The sequence below is a fragment of the Hippocampus zosterae genome, chromosome 19 (assembly GCF_025434085.1).
Source record: "Hippocampus zosterae strain Florida chromosome 19, ASM2543408v3, whole genome shotgun sequence".
Classification (NCBI taxonomy): Eukaryota; Metazoa; Chordata; class Actinopteri; order Syngnathiformes; family Syngnathidae; genus Hippocampus; species Hippocampus zosterae.
The window spans coordinates 7,393,431-7,408,450 of record NC_067469.1 but is presented as its reverse complement, the minus strand read 5'-3'; the positions used below and the strand labels follow the sequence as shown (position 1 = coordinate 7,408,450).

The following is a 15,020-nucleotide window of genomic DNA, read 5'->3' as shown; positions in this document are numbered from 1 at the left end:
CTCCATGAGGTGATCAAGGGCATTATGGAGACCGTGAACTATAATTCATAATTCATTACAAAAATGGAGGCACGGCAATGAGATCAGCCAACATTGCCATGCCTGTTGATTTATCCTAGACGAGATAACGGGCCAACTGCAGAAAAGTGGAGACTGTGGATTATAATTAAATTTCTGGAAATAACGCACGGCATTGAGCTCAGCTACCATTACGATGTTGGTTGTTGTGTGAGACAAATTTGATCTGTGAGGAGACAAAGGGGCAAGGTGCACTAAAACGGAGAACGCGGAGTACGATGCTGACCTGTGATGCAGTGGAATGAAGTAGAAGTTGGCGATCTGCACCGGCGGCCACAGCTGACACAAAACACAAATTACACATCAACAACAACGTTGACTTTTAAATCAAGGAAATGAAATGACTGAAAAAAAACTTACATAATAATTGGAGATAAGCGCGTCTGTGTAGTCCTGTGATGACATCACAATAACAACATTAACACACTTACACACACGTGCGAGCAAGGTGCGCATGTCATGCTGTTGAAGGTCACGGCGTGTACGGGAGAAAATGAAAAGTTGAGCATGCAAGACTTTGCTCACAGTGTAAAACATGTTTCTAATTATCACCTGACAGTTTCTATTTGTATTATTTTCTCGCGTCACTGCAGACGTCAACATGATTTGAGAACGGCGAACAATGTTACAACGAGGCGGTGAAACGTTGCGTTCAAGGACGGGTCTTCACAAAAGGCAACACTGTACCCGTTATTTCGTACGCAACTGTTTCCAACAATCCGACGACAGAAGAGGGTTTAAATATTTGGAACGGCAGTAATCTGAATTATTTTATGGGTTGGTGGCTACAGTCTGCTAGCAATGGGTCCAAATGGGGGCAGTGAATCACCAGTAGATTGAGCTGCGGTGAAAAAAAAAAGCTTACTTATGATATAAAAATTACTGCTACCTACAGTGGAACATTCATTCATCTTCCGAGCCGCTTGATCCTCACTAGGGTCGCGGGGGGTGCTGGAGCCTATCCCAGCTGTCTTCGGGCAGTAGGCGGGGGACACCCTGAATCGGTTGCCAGCCAATCGCAGGGCACACAGAAACGAACAACCATTCGCACTCACACTCACACTCACACCTAGGGACAATTTAGAGTTTTCATTCAGCCTGCCACGCATGTTTTTGGAATGTGGGAGGAAACCGGAGCACCCGGAGAAAACCCACGCAGGCCCGGGGAGAACATGCAAACTCCACACAGGGAGGCCGGAGCACAGTGGAACATGTCATGATTTTATTTTATTTTTTTAAATGAGTTAGCTATTTAACAGCCAAGTAACTCTCCACAAACAACCACTGACACCCATGTCACTCACCAAGCAGGCCCCAATTAAAAAGAGTAAAATGTGAGGATGGCAACCCGAGGGGGCAAAAACAATATGTGCACCTCCCATGTTTAAAAATGCAAAATCAAAATTTAACCAAGCTCAAATAAATAAACTCTCCAGTCCTGAAAAAAGCTTGACCTGCGTCGCGGATGATTGACGGTAACTTTGTAATGTGCATTACCGCCACCTAAAGGTCTCATGTGGAACAAATCGAGTATTCGTCTGTGAATATCAGCAGAGGCCATTTTCCGGCAGTCAAACATCAGCAAAGTGCGTGTTATTTCCAAGAGCGCCAGTGTGTGTTTGATCAGCATCCTCTTTGTCATTTGCTCAGTGTCCCGCGTGACATCACCAGTCACGTGTCCCGCCTCCCAGCGTCAATAATTGAGCAGAGCACTGTTTAAACGGCTGGCATACAAACACGCTCACAGACACACACACACACACACAATTTAGTGTGAGCTAACACTTTTGTATTGGCTGCAATGGTGAAGTTACTTTAGTTTTTTTGGCATGATTACAAAGACAAAGAGTGACAGGTCATAAAAAAAGCGACGGTGAAAGGAGTTCAGCAAGTTGTACTGTAGATGAGACGCAATGTTAAATAGCCACATTATATCGGACGACACTATTTGGTCAATACGTCATGGTGTTCTCGTGAGGCTCTGGCATCGAACTTTCTGTGAGGAGTTTGTTCCTTCCGTGCTTATGTAGGTTTTTCCTCTTACGTCAAAAACATGGAATTATGGAGTAAGTAGGTAGAAAAAAAAAGATGACAAATGTCTCACCCGGCGCAGTTTGGCGACATTCTGCTCCACGCTGAGCCCGTTCAGAACTCCTGACAGAGACAGGAAGGCCCCCAAGAAACATGGGGAGAAGCACAGCTGGACACAAAAAGACAGAAATGATCATTTGTTAGGGTGCTATTTTGATTTGATTTTTTTTAATTGAGTTCAGCGTGATGAGAACTTCTGACCTGATCAATCAGCATCTTCTTTATGGCCGCACTCTTACTTCCTCCGACCACCAGGCGGTCCAGAACTTTGTACCAGCTGCCGACGACCGGGCCCTTCAGACAGGAAGCAATGTTTAAAATGTCAACAACTGTGGAAAGGGGATTTTTACATTGTCCACTATTTGCAATAAAAATCCCTATATGGTAATTCGGGAGTATGGACTGAGATTCTAAACCTAGCCTGGTTACCAAGGGTCGTTAACCTCATTTTCAATATGCGTTGCAAAGTTAGTGGCTCGGGAATAATTCCCAACAGAGCCAAATGTGAACACGCACGGGCAGGGGTTCGGACCCTCACCACAAAAAAGAATCCAATGCTCATCATCTTGGCGGTGCGCCGCGCATCATGTTGAGCGAGTCCACGTCGCTCGATCAGCTGCTGCGAGATGACGTCGCCCACGCCCACCAGAGAGCCTGCACAAATGCGCACCGGCCTCCACATGAACAACAAAACACCACAGGTGAACTTACATTAAAATACTTTAAGATCATGAGTCCCGATTGCCCCGCTTCACCCCGCTATCTGCATTTCGGTCTGTTTTACTGCCGCTTCACTTCTTGTCTTCCACTCAAGTATTGTTGATAAGGAATCTGTGGACTCAATCTTTACCAACATATTGGAATTGCTTGAGATATCTTAACGTCAAGAAATCACAGAGTGTTTTTGGGACTCCCGGTATAGTAATGGGATAACCAGATTTTTTTTTTTTAACTGTAAAATGTCATCTTTGCCACATAAGGAATTTTGATCTGATGATAGCCAATTACAGGATGATTCCATTCCCCTCAGATCCTCACTACTTATGTACCGGTACAATATTTTCTGTATTATTATTTTAAACATGTCATTAGCCAAGTAGCATAAGTGGCTGAACCATTTTTAAAAGATGTTGGAAATAAACAAACAAACAAAAAATACAAATTCAACAAACAAGAGTTCAGTCAGAGTTAAAGGGACTGTCTATATAATCAATTTTTTAATATCCCCCCCCCCAAAAAACATATTTGAGCCAGAGCTGTAAAATACTATGGCGCCATCAAGTGGTCCAAAGGTGTACAACATGAGGACTGAACTGATAATTTAAAAAAATAATAATAATAAGAGCACATTTCTGTCAAAGTAATTATGAATCTCCATATTTTTCCAAAATGTTTGGAGTTCATATGAGAGGACTGGTGCCATGTCAGACTCTGATTATGACGTGTAACAATACTTTTATCCTTGGAGAATGTTAATCTGTGGCGCAGCCGCTCAGCAGTTGTGTACAAATGTGCGCGCATGTTGCGTTCAAAGTTCTTTCCCCTTTGTTGACTCTCTAAAGATCATTACTGTAGAGGTGAAAGTCAAGGTAGGTCTGCATTTCTCCGTCAGTGTGCAAGGCAATGTTCTCCTCACCTGCCGTCACCATCTGTACCGTCCAGGGGTGCCTTGCCATCAGGGCCTGGTAGGACCGCAACAGGCCCGCCATCCTCACTGTCAAACAAAAGAACACAGAGCAATAACATTGTCATTAAATGCGTGCTTTTTGGAACAAGTGACACTGGGGGGCGGGATGTAGTTTATGAAATAATCTTCTGCACAATTTAAAACATTGTATAGGCGACAAAACAGATATGCATATCTTAAGTACAGGTTCACTTATAGTGCAGCTCTGATGAAATAAGTGTTTGACTAACGCTAAACTGAGGAGAACACTTAATTGAGGCGTCTCAACGTGACTCCAGTTAGTCTAGGCTGCAAATAAGTGACGTTACGTCGTTTATTCCTTCAACTTGTTAGACTGGTGAATAAATACATTCACTGCAATGTAGGCAAAACTTTGATTTAGCGCACACGGTGTTCGTGTGACAAACGAGTGTTTGCAAAGACAATAGACAGACTTTAAATGTTGGTGTTTCTGAATGACATGTCGGCGTCACTTGCAGCCTCACGTAAACTGGAACGTCACGAGGCTGCACCAGAGCGTCGCAAGTGGGAATTCCATCAATGGCTGCACGAAGCAAGTTTTATATTTGGGTATTCGCTCTAAATGTTCAAATGACAAAATCAGCACTGCGTTGAATAAACGTCATTAAAGTATTGAAATGTTTACGTACCTCTCTGATAAACCTCACTCTGCTTAGGCTGATGATGCGTTCAACGGTCTCTGGCAAAGTCCGTCGAATCCCACTTGAAAAAATTACAATGGAACACTTTTATTAGTTGTAGAATATTAAATGCCACAACTATAAAGCTGTCCGATAAAACAAAAAGCTGTCCGAAGCTTATTCCGATACCGACACCAACAGTCGGTACATTCGGTGGTTTTATATTGAAAGTAGAAATTCAGTCTTTCGTAGAATTCTAATGCAACACGGGAAATTCTCATTCACAGCAAAAAAATAATAATCTTAGTTCTTAACCTGAGCGATAACATATGTAAGAGCGCCTACCTTTAAACACCGGCACTTTTAATTGCACAACACACGCCGCTGTAATTATTTCTTACAAAACTGGAGGTCCACACGCCAAGGCGATCTTCGTCACTTCCGCTGTATTCGGAAAGTGTTCTGCCCCCTGGTGGACAATATTGAAGATTTTTAAACAGCAGTCTTGTCAAAAGAAAATTAATTTTGAGTTTAATGGTGAGCACGTGACAAATAAAACAAAAATATTAACAAAAAAAGGTTTTATTTAACTAACAATTCAGAAGGGGTGAATTCCCTTCAAGTATGCTCTGGTCTCATATCTTTGCGGTCTCACAAAAATAAATGCCATCATATAAAATATAACATAGCTTGTGGCTGTCAGTCAATTATAAAATACGATTAAAACCTTGAAAATGGTAGCAAATATGTTCGCAACATGTTGGCATTCCAAATAATGGAAATTATGTAAACGCAGAGAATAGAACATTCAATTTCAATTTTGGGTCAATACTGACAGGCATCAAATAAAAAATAGCTGAATTAACACTAATAACCATCAATTTGTCACAAAATGTTGGCTCATGGGAAAATGTTGTAAAAGTTCCAAATCTCACAACAATAACGAAAGGCACCATAAAATCTATTCAACACATTAAAAGTAAACAAAAAACAAATAGTTTAGTAATTCACGTACAAACTATTTATAATTTTTCAAGTCAGTAAAATTTTCTGAATTGCTCCTTAAAGTACAACAAATAGGCACTGGTAAATATTCAAGCAATTAGCAAATGCTAAATGCTAAAAGAACTTGCGCTTCAAGACAAAAGAAGACCGTTCAGGCTAGTCCACTAAAAGAGGTAATCCGGGGTTGCTATGGTAAAGAAAGAGATGTTAACCTCCATCATAAACAACTGCGGAATCCACGTAGATTTAGTTGAAAAAGTCTGGAGATCATCTAAATTCTCAATGGGCTGGACTAAAGAATGGAGCCACCTACTCCCAAGATGAAGCCCAATGTACTGTAGATTGAACACAAAAATTAAATAAAGTTGTCCCTTTTAAAGTCAAGTGCTGTTTACATAATCAAAACAAAGCATGTGTACATGAATACACATTACTTGATTTTTTTTTTAATCATTATTTGTTGGTATGCGTCTTGTGGACCTGGGAGGCGCGGCGATGTTTTGCTATCGAGCCCCCGTCACAAGTCCATCCCGTCGTCACTTTCACACCAGTCGGAAGGGGCGTCAGTGCCAAAGTAGCGATCGCCAAAATTACCTGAGAGAGAAAGACACTTTTAAAATGTGAACATAAAGCAGCCATCACGTTATCGAGGTTTTTCTTTTCTTGGGAGTCTCTCACCGATGCCGGGGATGATGTGGAACTGGTGGTTGACCTCCTTGTCTACGGCGGTGGTGATGATGCGCACTTTGGGGAAGGCGTAGGCCACCGAGTGGACGCCCATCTCTGCCATGAGCAGCGAAAGCAAGAAAATCTTGTCCTCCGCCACATCGTGGTCCTTTCCACATCAGCGCAAACGTCAAACGTAGAATACAACAAAATATTTCACAACGTTCATTTGTCAACATTGCTCGGCTTTTTTTTCCTCCTGCTTGGTGATTCCCACTTCCGAAACAAACCCTCAGTTAGGTTTCTTCTTTGAGGCGCAGGTGCTTTCCCGTCCTGGCTGGGAGTATGAAGCACAATCAGCAAACTCACCAGCAGAACCCTGATGGCCATGAGAGCCGCGGCCCCGGTAGACACGGTGCTGTCCATCAGGATGACAAAGTCCTCGCTGAGGTCTTTGGGCAGCCGCAGGTAGTGCAGCTGCACTCACAACACAAAACTTATCTTATTTTAATCATTCAAAATTTGATCTGAAGTTGATAACAGAATACTGTACAATGAGGATATGGCGGTAGTGGTGGTTCAGAGGTGACGTACCTCAGGTTCACCTGTGTTGTGGTTGGTCTGGATGAGGATTTTCCCAAGTCGGATGTCTTTGCACACAGCCATGAGTGCCTGCTCCATGGTCTCGCCTGCCCTTAGGATGGACACGCCTGTGATCTAAACACCAACACGATTCAAATCTGGATGCAGCTGTGAATGCGGATGCTTGTTTCTCGATATTTGCCGCGACACTGGCTGCCTACGGTTTGTGTATTGGTGCCCACGCACTGACTGGTGACCAGGCCGTCGCTTGGGTGCGGGTGGGACCGTCTTTCTGTCTATTGACTCATCCAATGGTCACCTTTGATCTCTCTCAATTTTTTTTTCTCCAATATATGCATGAAGGAGACTTTTCATTTTTGGCCCGTGTTTGGACTACGCTGCAGCCGTAACCGAGTGTAAATCACAGATATGGCAAAAAATAAAATAAAAAAAGGGGGCTGGAGTATTTTTGACAGCCACGAGATGGCGCCATTACATCATCCTTTATTGAAAAAGAGCATTTAATACAGAGTGCAACTTAAAAGGCGAAAAGCATTAATAGGGATGTTTTCATTCATTAATATTATCCTCTTTCAGTGTCTTTTCAAGCACGTTAAAACATTTTTCTTGAATTTTTGATGTAATGTTATGAAAGACTTCTTTTAACAATTATAGCGAGTCTTCTATGAACAAATCATGTTTGAAGTGAAAATCAAGCCATAATTCATGGGGGGGGTATTACATTGCGGTGCATGTTGTTTTTGGGAAATGGCTGGACTCATTTTCACCATTCATGCTTCTTTTGCTGTTATCGGTCACACAATATTGCCAATACGAGCGGCAATGTCTACTGCATCGCTGCAGTGACTATTAGATTTCCCTCTAAAGTTTTAATGAGGAAAAGAGTTACTTACTCTTTTACCGCTCAGCCTCCTGCCGTGGTAGACGCTACCCTGAGGCGTCTCCACAGATGCAGGCTGGAGACCCAAAAACAAAAACAACAAAAAAAACAAGCAGTTATCCTTGCTGCTAAATGGGCAAATAAAGACACGTAGGGAAACAAACACCGACCTGGAGAGGCAGGAAAGAGAGGGCGTGTTCAATCAGGAGCCTCATTAATCTTTTGGAGTAGAAGACAAACTCGTCACGGTTGGTCTCCTTGTTCCTAAAGAAGAGATTAGAGGAGTGGGGTAGTCAAAAAGGACAAAAGGTGATCTTTGGCCAGAGCGCCAGCTACCTAATGATGGTGTGCATGCCGCGCACCTGCGGCGAGCTCTTCAGGACGCTCAGGGTGTCGGGTAGCGGCTGACCTTGGTGAGCCGACGCCAGAGCCGACCTGAAAATGACATACATTATCTTTCATTAAAAAATATTTATATTCATGAACCACTAAGTGTCTAATAATGCAATCCTGTTAGACCGCTATTTTATTTATTTAGCCAAATGCATGTCATAGACACCTGGAAAGGTTTTCAAATAACGTCTAAAATGTCTAAATATTATTGTGATGTCATGTTGCACCGTTCTGAGCACGCAAAAACACAATCGACACGAAAAGGAAAACAAACAAAAACATCAGTTAAAATTACAAGATTTCAAGCAAAGGTGAGCTAAAGAAAATGGCTGATGTTAAACTTAAACCGAGTGAGTAGCCCGCACTAACCGTTTTCAGTGCACATATGAAGCGATGCGACACCCTCACAGTGGATGATTATTATTATTATTTTAATGTAAGTAAGATGTGAGCTTACGTTATGCTCCAGTGGTGGTGACCACACATCAAGATTACTTAAACATCATGGAGTCTAAGTTTAAGAAAAACAATTCACTGAAAAACAAGTCCAACCTGGGATTGTTAGCTTGTTAGCAATGTTAGCTTGAAAGACTGACATGAGATTTTCATTATTAGGAGACTTCTAGTTTGAAAAAATATGAAACGCAGATCGCGTTCATGTCGGGAGAAATCAATTTGAAAGAAAATCTCTGCCACAAATGGATGCTTCGGCGACGAGTTGAATTTTTGGTTTCAACAGCTGTTTGAAACCCAGTTAAGTGACTTGGTGTCAGCTTTCATTTGACAAATTTTAACGGGAGAGCAAAGCCAGAGTTAGTACCTCACTGTGATCTCACGCTGTGATGGTCACGCAGCCAGGCAGGGTGGGTGGGCCGTGCAAATACGCACACAAAGAAAAGTGTACTCAAGTACTGCTTGGTGGAAGTTGTGCAGAATATTTGGCGGTACCTTCTCCAGTTGACTGTGTACATGCTGAACGATCAAATCCAGCGCCACAAAGTTGTCGCCACCTGTGGCCCGGACACAAAAAGCATCTCATCACACCATTCCCCCTTTTTCAAAGTCGCAAAATAACCTCCAGTGGAGTTGAGCGGACCTCGAGGCACCACAATGTCGGCCAGCTGCACGGTGGGCTCGATGTACTGCTCGAAAGCCGGCTTGACAAACTTGTTGTACTGCTTGATGATGCCGCCGATGTCCCGCCCGCGCTGCGACACGTCCCGCTTCAGCCGGCGTATGAGACGGATGTCGGAGTCGGTGTCCACGAAAACCTTCATGTCCAGCAGCTGGCCCCGCAAAAGATTTGGCAACATGTTCACTTTTAATCACAAATTACAGACATATTTGCACCGGATTTCTGGCCATGGTTAATGACCGTATTTTCCGCACTATAAGGCGCTTTGGAGTATAAGGCGCACCTTCAATGAATGGCCTATTTCAAAATAGTTTTCATATATAGGGTGAATCTCATCTTGCCAATATAAAGAAAAATTAATCAAATCTAAGGGGAACAAAAATGAAGATTAACAACTGCTTTGTTCTCTTTAAAAAGTGATCCTGCCAAAATAAAAGTTTAAAAAAATAATTGAATAAATGTGCAAAAAATGAATTCTGACGACGACGGGGAACAAAACGAACAAAAAAATGAGGTGTTGCTGCGCGGCCAGATAGAAAGGCGCCATCGTGTGATTTGTATAAGGATCCCCGAGGCTGGTGTGCATCTAATTTAGTCGCGCAATGAGCCAAGGACGTCGCGCATACTGCAAATCTAATCATGCCGCCTGCCACAAGATGGAGTGAGACAATTTAAGATTGAATTACAGCTGTGGTGTGTTGTTGCAAATATTCTGGCACGAGCGTTTCAGTTCAACACGAGCGCAAATTAAGCTAAGCTAAAACTTGCGACTCATTGGAGCAACAGCACTGCTGACTAAATGTTAGTGGGAGTGACTGTCAAATATCGATGAAGTCATCGAATAGTGGATGTCGACTCCCCAAAATATAGAAGTTGTTCAACCTTGTCTATAAGTGGCGACTTATCCAGGTCTAGTCAGGTGGAATTGAATCCAGAAAGCGGATGGATCTCAAGGGACATGACGCTGGTCTCACTCGTCGAGTAATTGGGAGCGTGCAAGTGTACCTAATGAAGTGGCCCACGAGCACCAAGGCTTTTGCCCAGCCGTGCGCCTCATTACCAAATCATTCCATTTCCCATCTCTGCAACTAGTCCGCACGGATGTCCACTAAACGCCATTCATCACCGCCCAGACGCGGGTCGTTATTAACTGTGATGGAGGAAGATCCCCTGGGAGGCGGACGGCCTTATCGCCACGGTCCAGCTCACAAACCGCACACGCACGCAGACACGGTGTGGCAGAACAACACACCGCTATAAAAGAAGATAGCTTCCACAAAAACAAAAAAAAAAACAAACAAACCTTGAGCAGTTCCTTGTTGGCAAAGGCCAGTATTCCCTCAAAGATGACAACATTGGCGCCGTACACAGTTTTCTGGAAAGGAGAAGAAAAAAAAATGTAGTCATAAGCAGTGAACGTTATGCATTATTGTTGTCATCTAAATTTACAAGCTGTGCTTGTTTGGTAGAATTTTGTGACGCGTCTGCAAATACAAGTGTTTAATAAACTCACTCCCAACTGAAGAACAAGAATAAAACGTCTTTCGAATTCATTTATGGTTTGATTTATTTTAGTGTAAGGTGGAGATATAATATTTCTGGATAATAAATCTGATATTATTTATTGTGACGCAGATTCATTGCTTGGGTTTGTTGAAAAAATGACAGGGGATGAGGACCTAGAAAAAAAGTAATCGCATATTAATGAGCGGGGGGGTTGGGTCTTTTTTTTTTTTTAACGCACTGTTCAGATTACAAAATCACTCAGCCACTAAACCCCTAAATCAGTGTTTTGGGGTTTTTAAAATAAAATTCATCCAATGTGACAAAGAGTTGATACCGTGGCTCCAAAGAGAAAATGGCGGTGAGCGCACAACGCCATCAACAGCCAGTTCTCGATCAGTGTCGCGTGGGAGTCGATAAAGCTGACCAACAGCGCGCAGCCGAGCAGAGACAAAGCGGCCGGCAATCTTGATGTGAATTATAAAAAAAACGATGAGCGTTTATCGACCGCTATATATATATATATAGAGTGTGTGAATGCACCCTCTCCTCACACCTGATTTAGTGCGTACTGAACACGTTCAACCGTGACCGCATGAACCACAGTGAAGTTCCTGATGGACCATAGCAGCAGAAGAAGGAGAAAAAGAGAGCATGCGGCACCCTTAAAGGGAGATACGGGGGGCTTTTAATTACCAGCAGCCGCTCCAAAGCGCCCATAAAAGGATTTGTGAGTGCGGACAGGCCATTTCCCATGTGGCATTGTGCCTTTCAGCCATGAAATTACATCGCCGAGAAATAGATAACAGTCGTCGCTGCAGAGTTTGGGCGCGCGCGCGTATGTGTGTGTGCGCGAGGGGAGCTTTGCGCGAATGCTATGATAATTAGCACATCAATGGAAGAAGTGCTGTTGGGATGGCTTTTTAAATCTGTACACGATGTTGGTGACACGTTGGGGAGCAATGATGATTAGACTGACTACTCTACAAGTTATTTTGAAATAAAAAATGTTATGTTACTGACTTTCTATATATAGGCAGTCGTAATGTCAAAGTGTAGATGAGTAGAAAGATTCACTTTCGCCAGCACAATTAGTATCTGTGTGTCATATGTCTAAATTGTACATTTTAACAGATCTTTAGAGCCACACCTCACCAACACGATGGAAAAGATCTGCTGAAATGCAATGTTTTGATGTAAATGGTCAAAAATGAAAGTTGACCAAAAAAAAGGATGTCCAAAACTGACGAGCTTCATTGAAACCATAAATGACAACTGACAATTTTGACAAAATCAAGTGGCAATTATTAAAAAATATTTCCTTAATTCAATGAAAATATACCGTTGAAACCCCACAAAAAAGTAAGCAAAAAAAAGACGACAATTTGATGATAAATTATCAAAAAATGAAACATAAATGAGGATATTATTTAGACAGATTAACAAAGATTTCTGTGACCCCCCCCAAAAATAAGCTATTTTGAGGGGAGAAAAAAATCATTACTTGGAAGCCAACAAGTAAATAAAAACAAAAGGGAAAACGTTTAGAAGAAATGTGATTTCCATTAAAAAAAGAAAGACATTTCTGAAGAAGAATTACAAAACGGTGATATTTTGATGACAATTTTGATTGAACACTAAACACGACCAATTTTGATGAAAATGGTATTTTATGCGAAGGGGTGGGGGTTAAAATTGCCAAAAATGTTCAATTTCTGATGAAAAACGATTACATATTCTTAGCACGCGATTGCAATTCTTGAAACACTTTTTCCTTAACTCTCTCTGCAGCTCTGAACTGTGTTTGAATGTGAAAAATGACACATGTGATCCATACCCATTCTTTGCGTCTGGAGTGAGACGTGAAATCATACACGGGCACTTTGATGCTTTTGCCTTTCTTCAGCTTTCGCAGGACATTGACCAGCAGTTCAAAGTCGAAGGCGTCCGGGTGGTCGAAATTGTACTCGTTGTTGGCTGCCAGCTCCTCCTCTTCTTTGGTCAACACCTTGTGTTAAAAAAAATAAAAAATAAAACACACACACACACAAACTTATTTGGGGTCACCGTGCTGACTTCATTTAAGAGTTGCACAGGTTCGAGGTCACATGAAAGGTGGCACGTTTTCAAATGACTTATCTTGGTCTCATTGCTTCTGTTACATTTGAACAGGGATGTGTAAACTTCTCCACATTCGATATGACACACGCCACCTGTCGAGTACCTTGTAGAAGGAGTCCATAGAAAGCAGAACCACCCAGGGAACATCCAGCGCCTCGATGATCTTATTGGCTACGGTTGTTTTGCCGGAAGCACTCCCTCCACACAGACCTACGGAAAGACAAGCACTGACTTGAATGGAAACTCTTCATACAGCCATACTAGAAGACTTTCATGGACTTGAATAGAACATTAACTCACAAAGGGGAAAAGGTAAAAAAATAAAACACCTGCAAAGATGTCGTACAAATGACACTAAATCCAATGCTACTATAGCGATTGTGTCATTATGATGCCGTCACCTTCCTTGCGATGACCACTGCCGAAATCATCAAAACAGTCATATAAACAGACTGTTTATTTAATCTTTTTTTCGGATTAAAAGACAAAAGTGCATTCTTTCGAGGTTTTATACACTGATGAACATCGTACAATAGACCCGGCAGCAGCGAAACGAACCGTGAACATGCCTGCTTGCGTGTACAGTGCTTACAAATATGGACACGGCTTGGGGGAGGGGGGGGGGGGGGGGACACAAGCAGGCACAGGAGAACATTACTGTACGTTATTTGAGACACGGTCACAGTATTTTTACACAGCACTTAGCATCGTGGATGAGCTGCTGCAGCGCATCAGCATCTCGCTGCCCAGCAAGGCCTGTAAAGTTCATTAAGGTTTAATGACGCAGACACCGTCACCCCGAAGATGTTTCTAATATTTTTACCGAACAATCTCAACTCTCTCACCGATGACAAAGGCCTCCTTGAAGGTGGTCCCGGTAACATTGTACCAGGGTGGCCTGCCGGCTGTGTAGATGGTCCTCTTGTTGGTTCTCAACAGTGGGGGCACAGTTTGGGACTGGCTGGTGGTGCGTTTTTGGTGTGACAGTGATGGTGTCAAGGGGCAGCAGCGAGGTATGCGGCTCGTGAGGCCGTCCAGGGATTCGTCGCCACTTCCGCTGAAATATAATAGTTCCCCAGAATGTGAAATGGTAAAGAGTGAGATTTTTTTTTTTTTTTTGTATTCGGTGCTTGGTGCCATCAGATATGCCCAATGTGCTCAGAGCGACCCCACGCTGCTTCTTTGCAGGCATTTTTGTAAATGGGGCAACTTCAGGTTCCACAAAGCCTTCATCTTCATTAAAAAAATGTGTTTACATTTTTTTTGCCCAAACTCACGTTAATGGATGAAGGCAAAAACAGTTGAATGTTGAGGATTATAAACTTTGTGGTACCTGTTGCCGCTGTTCCTGTGGAGGCAAGACAGGAAATCCGCTTACTAAGGGATCTCCTTCCTTAAAAAAAAAACCTCCACAAAGGTTTTGCTGTCGGTGCGCTTGAGGGGGAGGACGGTGGGATGGGTGAGGCCGACCCTCCCCAGGAAAACGCAACGATGCCCGGGAGGCAGCTGACAGTAGGGTCGCAAGTCGCATGAGTAAGGCTGTCATCACGTGGCAGAAGATACAAGAAATCATGGACTTCCGGTTCTGTGTTGTCATCAGGCAGACTCCATCAATTCACGGACTTCCTCAACAAATGATAGAACATGCCCAAGACTGGCTAACGTAGAGTGTCAACCCATATGTGTCATAGGATGCACCGACACATTTAGACAGGCAATATAACCATGCTTGCTGTCATACATTCTTTATCCTCAGCGAAAAATGACTAGTATAACGACGAAAGGAATTTTATTGTAATAGGACAACCGTTTTGACGATTTTGATGAAAAATAAGTTACAATATCGGGAGCTAATTGTGTGACGCCAATTCTCACAGTTTTCCTTTTCAAAGACGTCAGTCACTCCTTTTAGTCCAAATGATGTTATCTGCTGTTAGCAATTTGCGGGGAGCAAGCAAGCCAACCAGCCACGTTAGCCTGCTTAACTCACCCAGCCTGCCGTTTCGGCTCCATTACGGCGCCGTGGTACAACAAATATGCGACGCTTTTCTCACACGTCGTCCCTACCTGTTGGAGCTGGACATGCTTCTGTCGAAGCCTTTGCCGCCGCCACGGGAGGGAAAAAACAGCTCATTCGGTTCCGTCTGGCTCGACTTGGGATTCATGTTCATGTCTGCCACAAACGGCGCGGAACCCAAACTGGGTGACGTCATGACG

The 15,020-nt window shown here is 43.0% G+C and overlaps 2 protein-coding genes across 4 annotated transcripts in view; both read right to left on the bottom strand.

Moving 5' to 3' along the window:
- Nucleotides 1-4,915, bottom strand: part of mpv17 (mitochondrial inner membrane protein MPV17) — an 8,565-nt gene extending 3,650 nt beyond the window's left edge. Inside the window, exons 1-8 of one of the 2 annotated variants that reach the window (XM_052053626.1) lie at nt 4,843-4,915; nt 4,507-4,579; nt 3,806-3,883; nt 2,708-2,823; nt 2,371-2,463; nt 2,183-2,278; nt 439-471; nt 305-357 (exon numbers count right to left, since the gene is read on the bottom strand). In XM_052053626.1, the coding sequence (XP_051909586.1) occupies nt 305-357; nt 439-471; nt 2,183-2,278; nt 2,371-2,463; nt 2,708-2,823; nt 3,806-3,878 (464 nt within the window). In that variant the 5' untranslated portion in view covers nt 3,879-3,883; nt 4,507-4,579; nt 4,843-4,915. The other variant, XM_052053625.1, reaches the window with a different exon arrangement.
- si:ch211-243j20.2 (uridine-cytidine kinase-like 1) lies at nt 4,507-15,020 on the bottom strand. 2 transcript variants are annotated; one of them, XM_052053623.1, is made up of 16 exons: nt 14,871-15,020; nt 13,649-13,860; nt 12,907-13,013; nt 12,520-12,690; nt 10,483-10,554; nt 9,141-9,330; nt 8,993-9,054; nt 8,865-8,881; nt 7,988-8,086; nt 7,822-7,915; nt 7,665-7,727; nt 6,763-6,885; nt 6,538-6,645; nt 6,181-6,337; nt 5,983-6,096; nt 4,507-4,579 (listed from the first exon to the last, which is right to left on the bottom strand). In XM_052053623.1, the coding sequence occupies exons 1-15, from the start codon at nt 15,014-15,016 to the stop codon at nt 6,020-6,022; spliced, it is 1,698 nt and encodes a 565-aa protein (XP_051909583.1). In that variant the 5' UTR covers nt 15,017-15,020; the 3' UTR covers nt 4,507-4,579; nt 5,983-6,019. The 2 variants fall into 2 exon arrangements, with proteins under 2 accessions (XP_051909583.1, XP_051909582.1); XM_052053622.1 differs by lacking the exon at nt 4,507-4,579 and having other exon boundaries at nt 5,017-6,096.